General features: G+C 38.0%; 1 protein-coding gene across 1 annotated transcript; it reads left to right on the forward strand.

The window, feature by feature from the left end:
* The first annotated feature begins 4,889 nt into the window (after window positions 1-4,889).
* On the forward strand, window positions 4,890-5,840 carry LOC119411337 (olfactory receptor 52K1-like). Its single transcript, XM_037678279.1, has one exon. The coding sequence runs from the start codon at window positions 4,890-4,892 to the stop codon at window positions 5,838-5,840; it is 951 nt and encodes a 316-aa protein (XP_037534207.1).
* Window positions 5,841-18,001: the final 12,161 nt, after the last annotated feature.

Here is an 18,001-nt window from a genome sequence, read left to right on the forward strand (position 1 = left end):
TTAGAAATGGCTTCCTCTTTGCACTGTAGAGTTTCAGCTGGCAACGGCGGATGGCACGGTGGATTGTGTTCACTGACAATGCTTTCTGGAAGTATTCCTGAGCCCATTCTGTTATTTCCTTGACAGTGGCATTCCTGTTTGAGGTGCAGTGACGTTTAAGGGCCCGGGGATCACGAGCATCCAGTAGAGTTTTACGGCCTTGACCCTTACACACAGCGATTGTTCCAGATTCTCTGAATCTTTTGATGATGTTATGCACGGTTGATGATGATAACTTAAAAGTCTTTGCTATTTTACGCTGGGTAACACCATTCTGGTATTGCTGCACTATCTTTCTGCGCAACAATGGTGGAATTGGTGATCCTCTTACCATCTTGGCTTCTGAGAGACACTAACACTCTGAGAAGCTCTTTTTATACCCAATGTTGTCATTTGACCTAATTAGTGTTAATTGGTCTTCCAGCTGTTCGTTATATGCTCAGTTTCCTTTTTCCACCCACTTATTGCTACTTGTCCCAACTTTTTTGGGATTTGTTGACACTGAAATTTTGAATCAACACTTTTTTCCTTTACAATGTTACATTTACTCAAATTAAACTTTTGTTCTTTCATCTATATTATATTTTGAATAAAATATTGACATTTGCCATCTCCACATCATTACATTCAGTTTTTATTCACAATTTGTTTAGTGTCCAAACTTTTTTGGAATCCGGTTTGTATATATACACACATATACCTGTATATACTTTGTATAACATTTTGAGACCGAGCATCTAATGTTGAAAACATTGGTTTAAGTGTCTCTTTTTAAAACAACTACACTAAAACAAACAAAAAAATAATAATCTTAAAACAACTTCTTCTTTTCTTGGCATCAAGTGTTACTATGTGTTGAATCTAACAAATTTAAGTCAGGTCTTCGGGATGGATGTAGTAAATAAATAAAAAAAATTAAAATTAAAAAACAAATGTTGAAATGTTTCATCTTTTATACCAAAAACTTTATCAGTCTGAGGAGCTATAATAAACTCAGTCTTATAAATATCACCTACTCAAATTGTATGAACAGTTTGTTGTTGGCATTCATTACGAGTTGTTGCTATTCACAGGGGGGGCTAAGTGATACTAGCAATAACAGCATTGTAAGAGGTGGACAGTCACTGGGGTGGTGCAGCTATTTTGACGGTTCCAAGCAGAGAGCAGAATGAAGGTGGGGAGGCAGTGTCCATTGAGTCATTAGAAGCTGGTGAAGATTCTCAGTCATCCAGAACATGGTAAATTCTAAAAAGTTCAAGAAAAAAAAACAATAAAACATAAAGTATTGTATAATAAATATAGTCCAGTTGTTTTTGTCTATAACTTTTTAAAATTTGTCATTATAGCCACGTTTATCTATTACATGATACAACAGCCAACAGCATCCCATACACCTATTAATACTCTAAAAAAGTTAAATCTGGTCCTATGGACATTCAAAAAAACAAAACAAAGCAAATCAACAAAAAAATGTAGAAACGTTTCGTCTCTCGTCCGAGAGACTTCCTCAGTCTGAGGTGCTGTTTTCAGCTCAGTCTCTTAAATAGCACCTTCTTAGAGTGGATCAACCAGTTTGCTGCTGACAACCAAAACCAGCTGATCACATGCTCAAGAAGGACCATCAGCCTAACAATGGATCATTAGCACACTGATGGCTGTTTACTATTCACAGAGGGCTGAGTGATACTAGCAATCACAGCATTGTAAGAGGGGGACAATTGAACACGTAGGCCTCCACCCCTGTTTAATGATGGACGGTTTCTTTTCACAAAGATGGCCTCCTTTACTCCTCTCTCAAACCATCGTTCCTCTCTATCCAGGATGTGAACATCTTCATCCCTGAAAGAGTGACCGCTGGCCTGGAGATGAGTGTAGACCGCAGAGTCCTGGCCTGATGATGTTGATCTTCTGTGCTGGGCCATCCTTTTGGCCAGTGGCTGTTTAGTTTCCCCGATGTAAAACTGATCACAGCCCTCCTGACACTGAACAGCGTACACAACATTACTCTGTTTGTGCCGGGGGACTGGATCTTTGGGATGAACCAGTCTTTGCCGTAATGTATTTTGGGGTTTAAAAACCACTGGGACGTCATTTTTAGAAAATAAATGTCTCAGTTTCTTTGAAACTCCCACAACATATGGAATGACCACTGGTCTGGGTCTGGGTTCCTCCTTTTCACATGATGGCTAGCTGGAGTCCTGTTTGGGTTTCTTCTCTGCTTTCAAGAAGGCCCAGTTAGGATATCCACATTGCTCTAGAGCCTGTCTTGTGTGTGATTTCTCCTTCTGCCTGGCTCCTGAGTTAATGGGACCACTGTCAGCTCTGTGGTACAGAGTCCTAATGACTCCGATCAGTTTGCAAATGTCCTCCTTCAGAGACCGAGTCCTCACAGCCCAGCCTGTGCCATATTTTACATCTTAACTTTATATATGTATCCACATTTATAGTTTTATATATTTATCCACAGAGTTGTGATCAGTGAAATGTTGGACTTCCTGAGATTTAATTTTAACCCAGGTGTCATCAACATACCTGAACCAATGACCCTGAAAAAGATGCCAAACCTCTCTTTTCTACCTCCTCCATGTACAACAATGGCAACAATAGGAGAAACTGGAGAAGCCATAGCACATCCATGGATCTCGCTTTGGATTAAGTTAAGGATTTCTGAAGTCTTATGTATGTCCCCTGCCTGTTCTATCAGACCTCGTTTCTGGATCTGCTCCAAAGCCTCTTGCTGCATAAATCTCCTGCTCTGCTGCATCTCACTCACTGCAGGTGTTGTCATCGGATCGCCCAGTCATAAGGATTCCTTTCTCTGCCTGACTGTGAAGATTAGTGACTGTTTGTATTTCTCTGAGAACCTTCACAGTCAATCCCACAAGATTTCTGTCTCTACATATCCGAGCCATCCACGGACCCAGATCGCCACCAGCAGCTCTGCTTTAATAAACTCTTTAAACCATTCTTGCTGTTTGGTGCCGTTACTGAATCCAAAACCAGAACCTTGTCACTAGATCCTTCCAGATTTTTTCTTTCTCCCCTCATCACATCACATGTGGAGTATAACCACCGACAACATTCAACCTCAAATCTTCTACCTTCAGACACATCATTTATGCACTTTTTTTTTCCACCTCTACTACCGGTACATTCTTTTCAAGGTCCTTCTTCATGACCACCTCTACTTCCTCTTCCAATTCACATTATCGCAAAAGAGCTTAAACCCTACCATAGTGCTATAAGCTTTGCTGCCCTTCCATTTGATCTCTTGTACACATTATATACAGTATCTACTTTCCTTTTCTGCATCATGTCAGCCAACTCTACCTTTGTATATCATTGTGCCTATAGAGTTGTTATCCTCAGTCATCTTACTCAGTCTCTCAGTCCACTCATGACTTCCCTCTTCTCCCTCTTTCTCATGACACATTTCCCTCCTCACGGTCTTTAAATACCAGTCACACAATTTTGGCCAGCAACCTGTTTGTCAACAGCACTGGTGTTGGTTATTGTTAACAAACCTTGACTAATTTGGTATAGTGTCGCTTGGAGGAACTCACATATTTGTTGTTTTACACTATATCCTCTTCCTGACACAACCCTCACCATTTACCCACATTTTCGACCAACATGACAGATACACTGATCACATTTTTTGGTACCACAATCTGGAATGAAACCAAATTGGACTGTTGCTGATGCATGCTCAGTAATTAATGCAGATATATCTGACAAGGTTGAATCAGGTCATCTGGACGGGTTCTTCTTTGTTGAAATGTTTCGTCTTTTATCCAAAATACTTACTGAGTCTGAGAAGCTGAAAGCAAACTCAAACCCACCTTATTATTTGGGGGGGGGGGGGGGGGGAGGAAATTATTAAGAGCAATGTTTAGGGGTCCCTTAATTTAAATGCAAATGTACTGTTGTAAAATGAAATGAAAATTAAACATTCATTAATGTATTTGTCAGGTAGACAACTTGCAGAAACAAACTGAATGCACTGAATGTATCTCCCCCATCTTTGTTTTTCCTAAAGTAGGGGGGTCCAGACCTCCAATATTTCCACTCAAGTTTATTGCTAATAAGACAGACACGAAGGAAAATAGAAACATTCAAACTTGTGATACACATTACTTGTTTTCTTATTGTTACAAATAAATGTTGCATTTCCAGTTCTCTCCCAACCCTTTGAGCGTATCCCTTTATCTGAGAAAAGTTGTTGGAGTTTCTTATTTAAGTTTTAAAAACCTTTTTTGACTGTGGACTGAAAACCCAAGAACTTATGAATATAAAGTTCTGAAAAGACATGACTATTAATTTAACGTTTGAATTTAACACGTTCTATTGCTTTTTATTAACAAATTACCAACGATTAATAATCTGGAACAAAAATAATAATAATAATAACCCGGAGCACTCCTGGGAAACATATGATGTTCAGAAAAAACCCTCAGGTATAAAGATGCCAGTCCCACTGAACGCCTTACCTGTCATTGTAAGATGTTTGTTGCCAAACACTTGAAAAAAATAATCATAAGACTGAAATTTCTCTGAAAAAGTTTATTTTTTAAGAATGATTTTGATAAAATCTTCTTGTTTGCTTTTCAAGTTTAATTTCAAAGCACACTGAGAAGAGCGTGTTTAAATATTGTTCGTTTAGCCTGTAAAAGTAGGACATTTTCAGTTTGCTAATAGGAACTGAAATATTAATGTTATTTTTATCTTGGTTGAACATTTTGAGTATTTCATGTACAGTATATGACTCTTTAGTGGGCTTGCTTGTTGATTGATGCTGTGTATATGAATCTGTAAATGATATTTGTATCTCTACAGATGAGAAGAGAATTATGGACCTCTCGTACAACACATCCGTTTTTTTACACTTTCAAGGCTACAACCTGTCAAATGAAAGTGTCGTCCCTGTATTTATTTTTGCAACTCTCAACTACATGATCATAATTTTCTGTAACCTTACTCTGATTCTCACCATCGTGCTGAACAAATCTTTGCACCAGCCGATGCATCTCTTCCTGGTCAGCCTTCCTATCAATGACCTGATAGGCTCCTCTGCGTTCTTTTTGCAGCTCATTAAGGAAATAATGACAAACAGCAGAACGATTTTATTCTCAACTTGTGCCACACAAGCTTTTTTCATCCATCTTTATGCAGCAACTACTGTGTTCATTCTAGCTGCTATGGCATATGATCGATACATGGCCATATGCAACCCTTTGCATTACAACACTGTTATGACTAAAGCTCACATTATAAAAATAGTCACAGCTGTGTGGACGTCTTGTCTAGCTTTAATAGCTGGGCTATTTATTCTTCTTTTACGTTTGCGCTTCTGTCGATCTGAAATAAGTCACCCTTATTGTGAAAATACAACTTTGCTGGCACTGGTTTGTGACGATACAACTATAAATAACATCTACGGGCTTTTTATAAGTGCTCTTTCACAAGTGATAGCTAATGCAACAGTTTTTTATACTTATCTCCAGATTCTACTTGCATGTTTTAGAACTAAACGATCAGACACTAAAGCAAAAGCTCTGCAGACGTGTGCTACGCATCTTTTTGTGTTTCTATTGATGGAATGTTTAGGCCTTTTTTCTATCATATCGTACAGAATTAAAAACATTCCGCCACATGTGAGAAGATTCATTGGAGTGTCTACATTAATCTTCCCCCCAACATTAAATCCAATCATCTATGGACTAAAAACAAAAGAAATTCGTGAAAAGGTTATGATCGCTTTTAAGAAAAAGTTGGTTTTGACACGATGCACTTTCTCGTAAACTGCCCTGATATTGAAAGATACTTTATCTGCACATAATACATTTATTTTATTTTATTTTGAATATTATGTTGTATATTCTTATGAACCTTGTCCTTTTTCTTTAACTTAATGTTGATATTGTTTATGCACATAAGTCCATCCATCCATTATCTTCTTCCTTTTCGGTTCTTCCTTTTCGGGTCGCGGGGGTCCCTGGTGGTCGCTGGTGCCCATATCCAGCAGTTACTGTGCTAGAGGTGGGGTACACCCTGGGCAGGTATCCAGTCCATCACAGGGCTAGGATCATTAGTTCACCTGCAAATTTAATTTAGGTCAAGGACTTAATAAAAAAAAAACTAAAAAAAAAAACTTGAGAATGGTTCGTCAATACTACCTTCTATGTAGAAACTCCAAAATGTATTTTTACCTCAATATTTTGTATATTTTCATATACTTTGACTGAAAAAATAAAATTAAGTCAATCTTCTTTTAGGAACTATAGAGAAGATCAAAGTGTAATATTTTTCAAACATACAATATTACTCAATATTACAGTACTCTTGGTTTCGAGACAAATAGGGAGAATGAACGACATACACTTAATTCAATCCAACATTTCAACAAAGTTTATTATTATAGAGTCAGTTTGGAAGCTGATCAAGCATAACTGAATGTTTAATGTGTGGCTGTATCAAAACCAAAGGTGTTTTTTTTTTTCCCAACAAACATATTTGCACAATATTGTACACTAGAGGGTGCAAGCAGTACACAAAAAAAACCTTCCTGACACCTACAAAAGCAACAGCCACACTACTAACAAAAAAAAAAAAAAGAAAAAAAAAGTGGACTGTACAGGTTCATCTTTGTTGTTTTCTGCCTTTTCGTGTTTCTTTTATGTAATCTATAAAATATATGAAAGCTCCAGTCCAAGTAAACATGTTTGTACAAGGGAGTGGCATGGAAATTAATTTTCTTTTGGAGTTACTTTTTTTTGTCACTGTAAAAATCAATGTGTGTTAAATTAACAAGGGTGTCTTTTCTGTGTTTATTACTAATTAATTAAGTTTAGTTAATCTGTAATGCTTCCTCATTACATCGTGATCTTGCACGTAAATGTTAAGTGTATAGATTTTCTATTTTAAGCTGGGTAAAATTTTATTGATTATATTTAGGTTGCATTTTGTCTGGATTTTCATGTCCTAATTATTTTCTTTTTATTTGATTGTGCTGAGGCCTAATTTGTTTTTCTTTAAATAAATGTATTCTTATTGGTTTTAAAGTTATATTTGTCAAATTATGTATAATGAAATGTGTAACACTATACCGGTTTTCCTCTTTGTGATGAAACTTGAGTGAACATTTGAATAATCAGATTTTCTTGCTTTGATGTAATAAAGTGTAGATTAAAAACATGAGAGTAGAACAAACCTGCACTTCTTGTTAATTTAGCAGAAGATGGTAAATCATGTTAAATATGTATAAGCTGTTTTAAATTAAAATAAACACAACTTACAAATAAAACTGCTCATTTGTGTCCTTGTTGGGGTGAAATTTGATGTGGCGTGTCTGATCTTCTTCAGTTCAAAAAACATGTTTACATGGTTTGATTGAATAATATATTTTTTTATGTCGTTGTTGTATTTTCGATGTCAAATCACTGTTTTTTAATGCTACTATTTAAAAGCTACTAGATATTGTTTCTGTTTTTATTTTTTAAAAATGGATAATACATATTCTTTGCAAATATGTAACACATGTTACGCAGCACATACAGTAAATCACAACCACTTAACTAAAGCAAAATGTACTGTGTACTTTCGTAAAATCAAAATAGGCTAAATATATTAGAAGATCAAAATAAACTCTGGTTCATGCCAGACTATTAAACAAAAAAATCATCCAGTGTTGATAAAAAACAGAGTTGTAGTATTTTAATGTTATGTGTGATCTCATACATTGCAAAATGTCTGTCTTAAAGTGCTGCAACACACTGTATCAAATAAGTGTTGTGTTGGTTGCCGGTTCAACTCCATGTACCAACAACATCAAAATGTGGGTGGGAAAGGTGAAGCACCTGCACCTGCCTCCACCCTCATTTGCCCCAATCTGTGCCCTTGAGCAAGGCCTTAGCCCCCACTATCTGCTCCACCGGGTGCCTTAGATAGCAGCTCTCTGCTCCACACAGAGTGCTTTGGTAGCTCCGTGGACTGTGGTGGCGTCAGGAAGGACATCTAGTGTTAAAACATTTGCCAAGTCTTTGTGTGAGTTAGTTTGCTGTGTTGACCTCTGAAGAAGGGAGCAGATGAAAACAAATATTGTGAATGGCTTATTGCAACTACAGTAGTCCCTTGCTACTTCATGGTTCGACTTTTGCGGATTCACCGTTTCGAGGGTTTTCAACGTAAGATTGTGCACGACACACGATTGGTTGATTGGTGGAAGGCGAGCATCCAGAGCATTGTGCTCTGTATCCCAGGCACGGACTGACTCAATAACCGTAGCATCAGTCCGTCTGCTCTCTTTTGCTGTGCTCTTTTGTGAAAGTTTTGTAAAGTTAAAGAGTTTAGAACATTGTTAAGAACATTGCAAGAGTGTGGGATGGGTTTATAAGCCTTTAAATAGGTAACACTAAGTGTTACCCTTAAAAGAAGTGGTCTCCAGCTACAAGTACTTGGGTGTGCACCTGAATGACAACCTCATCTGGAGCAACAACACCACCAGCCTGATCAAGAAAGCTCATCAGAGACTCTACTTCCTCAGACGGCTGAGACGAGCTGGTCTGCGAAGCTCAGTCCTCACCTCCTTCTACAGGTGTGCAGTGGAGAACATCCTGTGCTCCAGCATCAACGTGTGGCATGGAGGCTGCACAGCTGCAGAAAGAAAAGCTTTGCAGAGAGTGGTGAAGGCTGCACAGAAGTCTGTCGGAGTCAGTCTCTTCACCATCACAGACATCTACACCTCCAGATGCAGGAAGAGGGACACCTGCATCATCAAGGATCCCACTCACCCAGCTCACACACACTTTTTGTCCCACTCCTCTCAGGAAGTAGGTTGAGGAGCATTAAGTGTAGAACCACTAGACTGAGGAACAGCTTCTACCCTGAGGCTGTTAGATTCATGAATCTCTAACTAGAATAATCACTGTGAAAAAAATACATCATGTTGCTGTTGATCTGTTTCATGTTGCTGCTGATCTTTTCTTAATATCTTAGATCCTATTACTGTTTTTCTTTTACATTTCATTGTTGGATGTAACTGGGACCCTGCGTACATAATCTCGTTCCACCACATGTACCACATGAGATGCGAATGACAAATAAATCTCTCTGAATCTCTGAAAATATATATAAATACTAAAATAAATATAACGTCCCAACTTCAGATTTTCACCTATTGCGTGGGTTTCTGGAAACCTAACTCCCGCGATAAGTGAGGGAACACTGTACTTCATCTAATTGTAGGTCAGTGTCTCTTAAATTGACACATTTATTGCCATTCTTTGTGTTGACCAAAGTTGCTAAGTTGTGGGGCAGCACGGTGGCACAACTGGTAGAGCTGTTGCCTCTCAGCGAGCAGGTTACGCTGGGTCAAATCCCGGTCCGGGGGCCTTTCTGGGTGGAGTTTGTGTGTTCTCTCCGTGCATGCGTGTGTTTTCTCCGCGTGCACCGGTTTCCTCCCACAGACCAAAAACATGCATGTTAGGCTGATTGGTAACTCTAAATTGTCCCTAGGTGAGCGTGAGAGAGTGAATGGTTGTTTGTCTCGTTTGTCTCTATGTGTCCCTGTGATGGACTGGAGACTGGAATAAGTGGGTAAAAATAATGGATGGATGGATGATAAGTTGTGGTAGAAATACTCAGTTGAAATGATTCCAAAATGTAACCTAAATGTAACCATTTACTTTCCATCCATCCGATTCATACATTTATTCTTCGTTCCGGTCTTCCGGGGAACTTGTGCAACTGCACTCCAGCAGTTCATGTTGCAAGGCCATCACAGGAACACGTAGAGACAAACAAGATAAACAACTATCCACACTCTCAATCACACCTAGGGGCAATTTAGAGTTAGCAATTAAACAAACATGCATGTTTTTTTTTTTTGTCTGTGAGTTGAAATTGGAGTACCTAGAGAGGACCCAAGCATGCACGGAGAGAACAAGAAAACTCCACCTAAGAAAGGCCACACATCTGCAACCTTCTTGCTGTCAGGCACTAGCTCAAATCACTGCTTCACCGTGTCACCCATTTGTAAATGTTAATTCATTGTACCACAAGTAGTCTAATGTACGTGGGATACTAAAAATAAAATAGGAATGTGTGTTTCACGTGCTACAGACCTTAATATACATCAACTCATAAAGTGTCAAATTTGAAATGTAAAGGTAAAAAATACACACAAAAAAAAAACATTTCAAATTAAAGAGCACTTGACTGGATTCAGCTGTATTATATACGTTTAAATTGTATTTTTGTTTTGTTTTTGTGTTTTGGCATTCCTAAATTCTTTGACAGTCTTTTTTTATGTGACCTTATTTAATGTGCATTATATTTTCTGTTAGAAGATGTGCTGTTATATCAACAAATTTATCTAAAATTTAGAACAAGAGGTTGTTTGAGCCCAATTTAATGTGCAAATCTCAGACAACAGAACCCATTTGGAGATATTTCTAATGCTGACCTTCATCATATTGGCTTGTTTAGGGTTTAGCATCACACAAAATGAGGCTAAACATTTCACTGAACTTTGGTACTTGGGCAAAGCATAACTACTTGTTGTGTTATGGTTACAAATAGTTGGTTACTGTTTTTAACTGAGCTTTGCTCATTAGGTTAATGACATCTCTGTGTACAAAGTGTCAACAGGAAAAATGAGCCACAGTCGTCCCTCCAGAGTGACGTATCGTTACTCTTGATAATGAACCTCAGAGGACTTTCTGTTACAACACTGTAAACACATTTGTTTTGTTAAAGGAACTGACTTTTTATGTATTTTATTTCATTTTGAACTTTGACATTTATTAAAGCAGCTATAAATTGCTAACTGTGATAAATGCCATCAATTAATATGATCAAAAGAAGTTTAAATCTTTGTTCTGCACGATTGATGCAAGCTTATTTATCTACACTGAATGAAGACAAAATCCATCAATCCATCCATCCATTATCTTTACCCGCTTCTTCCATTCTGGGTCGTGGGAGGTCACTGGTGCTCATATGCAGCCGTCACTGTGCGAGAGGCGGTGGACAGCCTGGACAGGTCTCCAGTCCATCACAGGGACACATAGAGACAAACGAGACAAACAACCATTCACTCTCTCACTCACACCTAGGGACCATTTAGAGTTATCAATCAGCCTAACATGCATGTTTTTGGTCTGTAGGAGGAAACTTTAGTACAACATTCCCAGATCTGACTGGTAAATGAAATGCAGCATATACTGTATCCACTGAAAGACACAAACTCAAAATAAAACTACAAGATAAAAAAACCCAGAAGACAACACTAAAATTCAAGGCCAAACCAAAACAGTGACAACATGAAATACAACCAACTAAATAAACCCAAGGCAGGAAAATGTGTATCAAATAAGAAAAAGTAAAAAAATCGTATTCAGTAACTGGCTACTGCAAAGTACTGAGGCATAGAAATTAATGCCACAGAACTTAGACAGCAGTTTTGCATAAAATATCCTAAAGTAACGTTGGAAAGTAACTTGAATTAAATAGATTATCTTGAATAGTACCAAAAAGGCAAGGTAATTAGAACTAGCAGAAATCAACACAGACATGTTACCTTGGCCTCACATGTAAAACATATTGATACCTTTTTTTAATAAGCTCAGTTTATAATGTATAAACTCATTATGTGATCAAGCGTAAGGCAGAAATTAAGCAAAATAGCAAATAGCATATTTACTGTAACTTTGCAAATTATTAGTTAACAAGGGATTAAAGGAGGAAAATGAATATTTGCTGATTAAAACATGTCACAAAGTATCAAAGTTCATGCTCAATAATCCAGAAAAACAATCCAACAAAGTTAAGTCAGGTCTAGATGTTTTGAACCACTTTGGCTATAGCTGCCTCAGAGGAGTCGACAGGGGAGAGGGCGAGCCCCAGAAACTATCTTATCACCAGCAAACTGGTTGGCCCAATACGTGAGTGTACTGCTTGTGGGACTGAGTTTGTTGTGGATCCTTGGACTGACGAAGTACTTTGGATGAAAGACGAAACATTTCAGCAACAACAACAACAAAAAAGGAACTGTCCAGATGACCCGACTTAACGTTGTTGGATGTCACAAAGTAGTACAACGTTACAAAATGTAAAAAGCAAGTAAATAAAATTGCAATTACCAAAGCATGCAGTGTTTTAAAATAAATAAATACAGATAAAATGAAAAAGCCATTTTATAAAATATTTTTGTTTAAATCAGGACAAAGTTGTGACTGTTAGAGAGTCAGCAAACAATAGGTGAATGACAACTAAGTACGAACAAAATCAAGTTACATAACATTTAGGAAGATTGCCTGCAGAACTGCTATCTGAAGGTGACTGATGGCAGCACGATGGCTCAGTGGTTAGCGCTGTTGCCTCACAGCAAGAAAGTCCTGGGTTCAATCCCCGGTTGGACCTGGGGTCTTTCTGTATGACATTTGCATGTTCTTCTTGTGCTTGCGTGGGTGTTCTCCAGGTACTCCAGCTTTCTCCCACAGAAAAAAATAAAACATGCATGTTAGGCTGTCTTCAGGTCCAAGCCTCCCTCGTAAAAGGGGTCTGTGATCTCTATGGGATTTGCCTGGTTAAATAAAGGTGTCAGGCAGTAGGAACCCAATCTAGAAAAGGCAGAACATGAGAACCCTTGATGGAAAAAATAAAAAAAGTATATGTGTATATATATATGACGTGTATATATATATATATATATATATATATATCAAACATTATGCATGTATGGTAAACTGATAGCTGTTTAACATTAAATTTGAAAAGATGAGTTTCACCATTATGCCAGCAGATGGCAACCCTGACATTTGTTGTGATCAAAAGCTGTGTGAGCCAACTTCATGATTGTCTGCCACTATGAATGATCATTCATACATTTAACCTTCACAGTACATTTTTTTCTTATTCACAAATTTAGGCCCCTATATAAGCTGACTGATATATTGTCCAAAGTCTCTTTGAGGCTAATTAAAAGCCTTATTTTATATCTATGTTAAACATATCCTACATCAAAGCGTTTAATTTTGCAAATGTTCTTCCATGTTCAAGCCATGTTCTTCCTGTCAGCAGCTTAAAGAGTCCCAAAACTAACCAAGCAAATGGTTGCAACTCCATACACATGCAGTGGCAATAGTAGCCAAGAGCCAGGACCTTTCAGACTTCTGTTCACTGCCACACTCAGAGCATTGGACAAGCTCTGTCAGAGGTGAAAACTGAGCTCCAAAGGAGCCTGTGAGGTGATGGCATCTAAGATGTTGATTCTACCCTGATAGATTACAATTTGCCATAGTTTTCATACAGCTACTGATTGTGCATTTAACACAGCATTAACACACATGAGTTATTTAAGAATTTATTCCAAGGCAAAAGCTAGGGCAAGACCATTGGCCCTACAAGAGCTTAGGTTCTGAACTATGAGCACGGTCTGTGAGTCAATGGCACCTCACAATAAACCTTGTAGGGCTCTCAGAGCAGGATACCTTGTGCTTTGGGACAGAGGCAGTCAGGGACACACAGTGGTAAGTTCTGTAAGTAGAAAATGTGTAGCAAGAAAACAGTCAATAGTTAGACTGGAGAGAAAACAAAACACTGCAATGAATGGTGAAAAAAACCTGCATAAAAGCCCATAGGAGAGGGTGGGCGATTGTAGACCAAAGACCACACCTCTGGACTATGGTCCACAGTCTGGAGGACTCTAAATAAATGCTTGTATGGATTCAGATATGTTGCTAAATTTAATAGAAATGATATTTTTCCTAGCACATACAGCTGGTTGATGACTGTCTTACCCTGGTTAATATGCCAAATTTTTATTGTATTTTTATTTTATTTCTGCTGCTCCCTTCTTCATGGGTCACCACAGTGAACTAACTCGCACAAAGACTTGGCAGTTATTTTTTTGCTGGATGCTCTTCCTGACACAACCACAGACCACTGAGCTACCACAGCCCTCTGTGTGGAGCAGAGAGTTGCCATCTAAGGCGCCAAGGGGAGCAGATGGTGGGGGTTAAGGGCTTTACTCAAGGGCCCAGAGTTGAGAAGGTGGAGACGTGTGGTGCTTCACCTTTCCCACCCACATTTTGATGTTGTTGGTCCAGGGAATTGAACCGGCAACCTTCCAATCACAGGCCCACCTTCTCTAATCTCTGTGCCACCACTCCCCATTTGGTTAATAAGTCAAATCTTAGCACCAAATCAAGACTCACATGTCCAAGGTCTGAACCTGGGGACTCATTTACAAAGATTTTTGTGGATTTCCTACTGAAACTATGCTTAAATTGAGAAAACAGCGTATGCACAAATAAATCCAGATGTGAAACCATGTGCACACATGAATCAAAGCACACTTCCTTTGTCCATTCCAATCAATGTGGAACAGAGCGCACATGAGGGAATACCCGACTCCTCCCTTGATACACTTGCATTTAAATATGCAAATATATTTAAATACGCCCTGCACATGAGGCATCTCCTCTCTGCACTATACAAAAGAATGTCTCCACTCAAAAAAGGCAAACTTCATGGAAGGGGCGTTAAAGATGCTTCTAAATGAGGTAGTGGCATGTAAAAACATTCTGTTTGGCACACTCTGGCATTAACGCACATTGGAAGAGGAGTGAATGTGACAAAGTAATTTTGTGGGGTCAGAGGGGGCACACCTGCTAAAAGTAAGAAAAAATGGTGACATCAAGGTGGATGAGAAGCAGAGGATGACTGCCCATCTCCACTTGCATGGACTACTCTCTTATTGTACATTAGTGCAGCCGTGTGCTGGAGAAAGAGTGAAGCCTAGACATTTCACACTTTATGCATGTGTTTATTGACATAACTACTATACATACAGAGACAAGACAGGAACAGGATATGTGGGGGCGCACTGGCTCCATGGGCATCAGGGGAATTAATATTGGGATGATTAAATGAATTTACTCACATAGAAGCCCCCCATCTTGCACTGTGACAGCTTGTGTTCTCAACCATGCTGTTCATTAGACTGAATGAATCGTGTGTTGAACCAGGCCACTTCGCAACAATCTTGATTAGTTGCTTTTACGCATCACATATAATTAGCACAATGATGGAATGAAACTGTTTCCTGTTAACATAAACATACTCATTCTGTGATGGCGCTGTATAGCGATGTATGTGCAGTTGATAGCACCAATTGTATTAGGAAAACCGGCTGTCGCTGCATATTGTGTTTTAATGTCAGCCTGTTCAACTTCATGGTAGGGAATTTGATTTACCTGGTTGACATGCAGATAATTCCATACACAGCTGGAATAGCTTGGCTCCGGGTTGACTGGTACAGTCCTGATCAGTCAGCTCCCTCTGGAATCCCCCTGTTAAGAATCCCAGTGTGGTCAGCAGCTCTCTGTGTATGGGCAGCGCACAACTCCTAAAACAGCCAGCCGTCATTGTGAACCAGAAAATCCTCTCTGTCAATAAATACATGCTCTTTGAGTATTGTGGGTATTGTGCCATCTGTTAAAGGGTAAAGCCAGTATTATTAAAGGTATTTTTTGCCCCACTATGTACATGCCTTTATATAAACTCCTCTAATAGCATATACATGTATTAATTGTACATCATGTGTGTCCAGTATGTACAATAATAATCCTCACATAATTAACAGTTTCCCAGTATCACCTCTAAGTGTCGCCAGTGGACCAATAACTATAGAAATGTGAATACACCAGCCATAAAGTTGGTGTGGGGCTCTGCATATTTCCACTGACATTTCATCACCTGAAGTTTTTGTGAAAAGGGGGCATACACCATGCTTTTGTCTATAGGCAAACTTTGAGGCCCCTAGATCCTACATGTCCTGAAAACTTCCAGGTATTCCAGGTGTTAACAGACTTTCTAGTTAAAAAAATAAAAATCTAAATCCCAGAAACACAGCAAAATCAGATGTCAGGTCATGGATTCTGGTTAAAAATTCACCAGAAAAACAACAGACTAAGACGAGTTCCACTTACATGTTTGCATTTATTTTACATACACAGCACATACAGCACAAGTTCACACTTTGGTAAATTTATATCTGATGTGCATGTTTTGTTTCTACTATTTGTTGATCCTCACAATTTACAATTTCATATTTTTTCGTTATTTCTTTTGTTTTAGGGCAGCAGGGTATGTTTGGGGGCATATTTATGTGTGTGTGTGTGTGTGTGTGTGTGTGAATGCAGCATGACCAATTCTAGTGGACTATATCACTCTATGGAGTGTCTTGATTAAATAAATATCCTTCACTGGCCATAATGAGAACCAAATTTACCACTTCTTCTTGCACATATGTGTTTTAAATGAAGGAATGCCTCCCTGATGAGTTGCGCCGGCTATTGTTAAACCTGAACCAACTACTTTGACACGTTTTGTGAATTTTTATTTCACATTTAATAGAACTTCAACATCTAAATATTCAACGAAAGATTGCTGTACAACAGAGGAATAAAAATATTGTAGATTAAATAATTCTCTGACAAAAACTGTACAAATCTAAAGTGCTACATATAAGTTTAACAAAAAATCATTTTGTTTTGCTTCATGTTGTAAGTCTTACTTGTTACATGTAATTAAACAGTAAGTGAATTGTGTACATGCTGTGTGTACCGTTTTCTTAATTACACAACAGTGGTCTGAGGTTGAGGAGATTTCACCAATGCACAAAGAAAAACAACACAAATGGAAACCAGGAGGAAGCTAATTGAGGTCTCATGTCAGTAGTGATCCCAGGCGTGCAATTAGTGTGCATGTGTGAATAACTCTGAGTGCAGCTCGGGGAATTCTCAATTCAAGGCACTCCTATGCAACAGTTTTGTTGAACTTTTGTCCAAGCTTTTATTCTTGTTCTTTTAAGAAATTTTCCACACATATACAACCATTTAAATATTAGATCCCTCACTCCCAAACTGTTTCAGGTGCAGCTTTACCACTGTATAGTTCAACTTATATATTGTAAAATGTTATATTACTATCACAGCATATATTTACATTTTTTATTTTATGTCACAAGTTAAAAAAAAGTGTAATAAAAGTGTAATAAAAATATTCAAGACCAGTTCATTATTCATCAGTAAACAATACTATTTCACTGCATGGTCCTTAAGTACAAAGTATTTTCCACTTTTAGAGGTACTTTAATTTGAAATGGTTTAAAAAAAACATAATGTTTCTCATGTTATCATTCTAATGATTTTGGTCTATCTTCATCGCTCAATTCTTGAACGACAAAGTTATTTCTGCATAGCATTACCCACCTTAAAACTGCTCTATTTCAGTAACAAACAGGGAAGACATGCTTTGTCCAGTAAGTCCTTAGGGTTTACAGTTTGTGCTGATAAAACCCCCACAGGTAAAGTGAAGCACATGCTGTGAGACTTCCATTAAACACCAGGGATATCAACACTGTTCTCACTATTAATTTGACTGATCATTGGGGTACTGTTAGTACTTGTTTACTCCACTGGGATTTTTTATTAATTAGCTTTATTAAGTCTAGGCTTGTTCATTAAAGCATAATCAACTGTGTGTTTTTTTTTTTTTTCACTTTAAGGCACAAAATAAAAAAATAATAAAAAACATACTAAAAATATAAAAGGTGTTAAAGAAGTATTATCATTTATTTATTTGTATTACCCTTTATTTAACCAGGCATGGGGCTGCAGTATCCAGTGCTGTGGTCTTATAATTCTGAGGTTGTGGGTTTGAGCCTGGGTTGCATCAGAAAGGGCATCCAGCATTTAAAAAAATTCTTAATCTTTCATGTGTTTTTCCTTGCTGTGTTAACCCCTGAAGAATGGAGCAGCTGAAAGAAACTTACCTATTTAACCAAGAAAATCCCATTGAGATCACATATCTTTTTCAAAGGAGGCCTATCTATCTATCTATCTATCTATCTATCTATCTATCTATCTATCTATCTATCTATCTATCTATCTATCTA

The sequence above is a fragment of the Nematolebias whitei genome, chromosome 6, assembly GCF_014905685.2.
Source record: "Nematolebias whitei isolate Nwh7 chromosome 6, NemWhi1, whole genome shotgun sequence".
Classification (NCBI taxonomy): domain Eukaryota; kingdom Metazoa; phylum Chordata; class Actinopteri; order Cyprinodontiformes; family Rivulidae; genus Nematolebias; species Nematolebias whitei.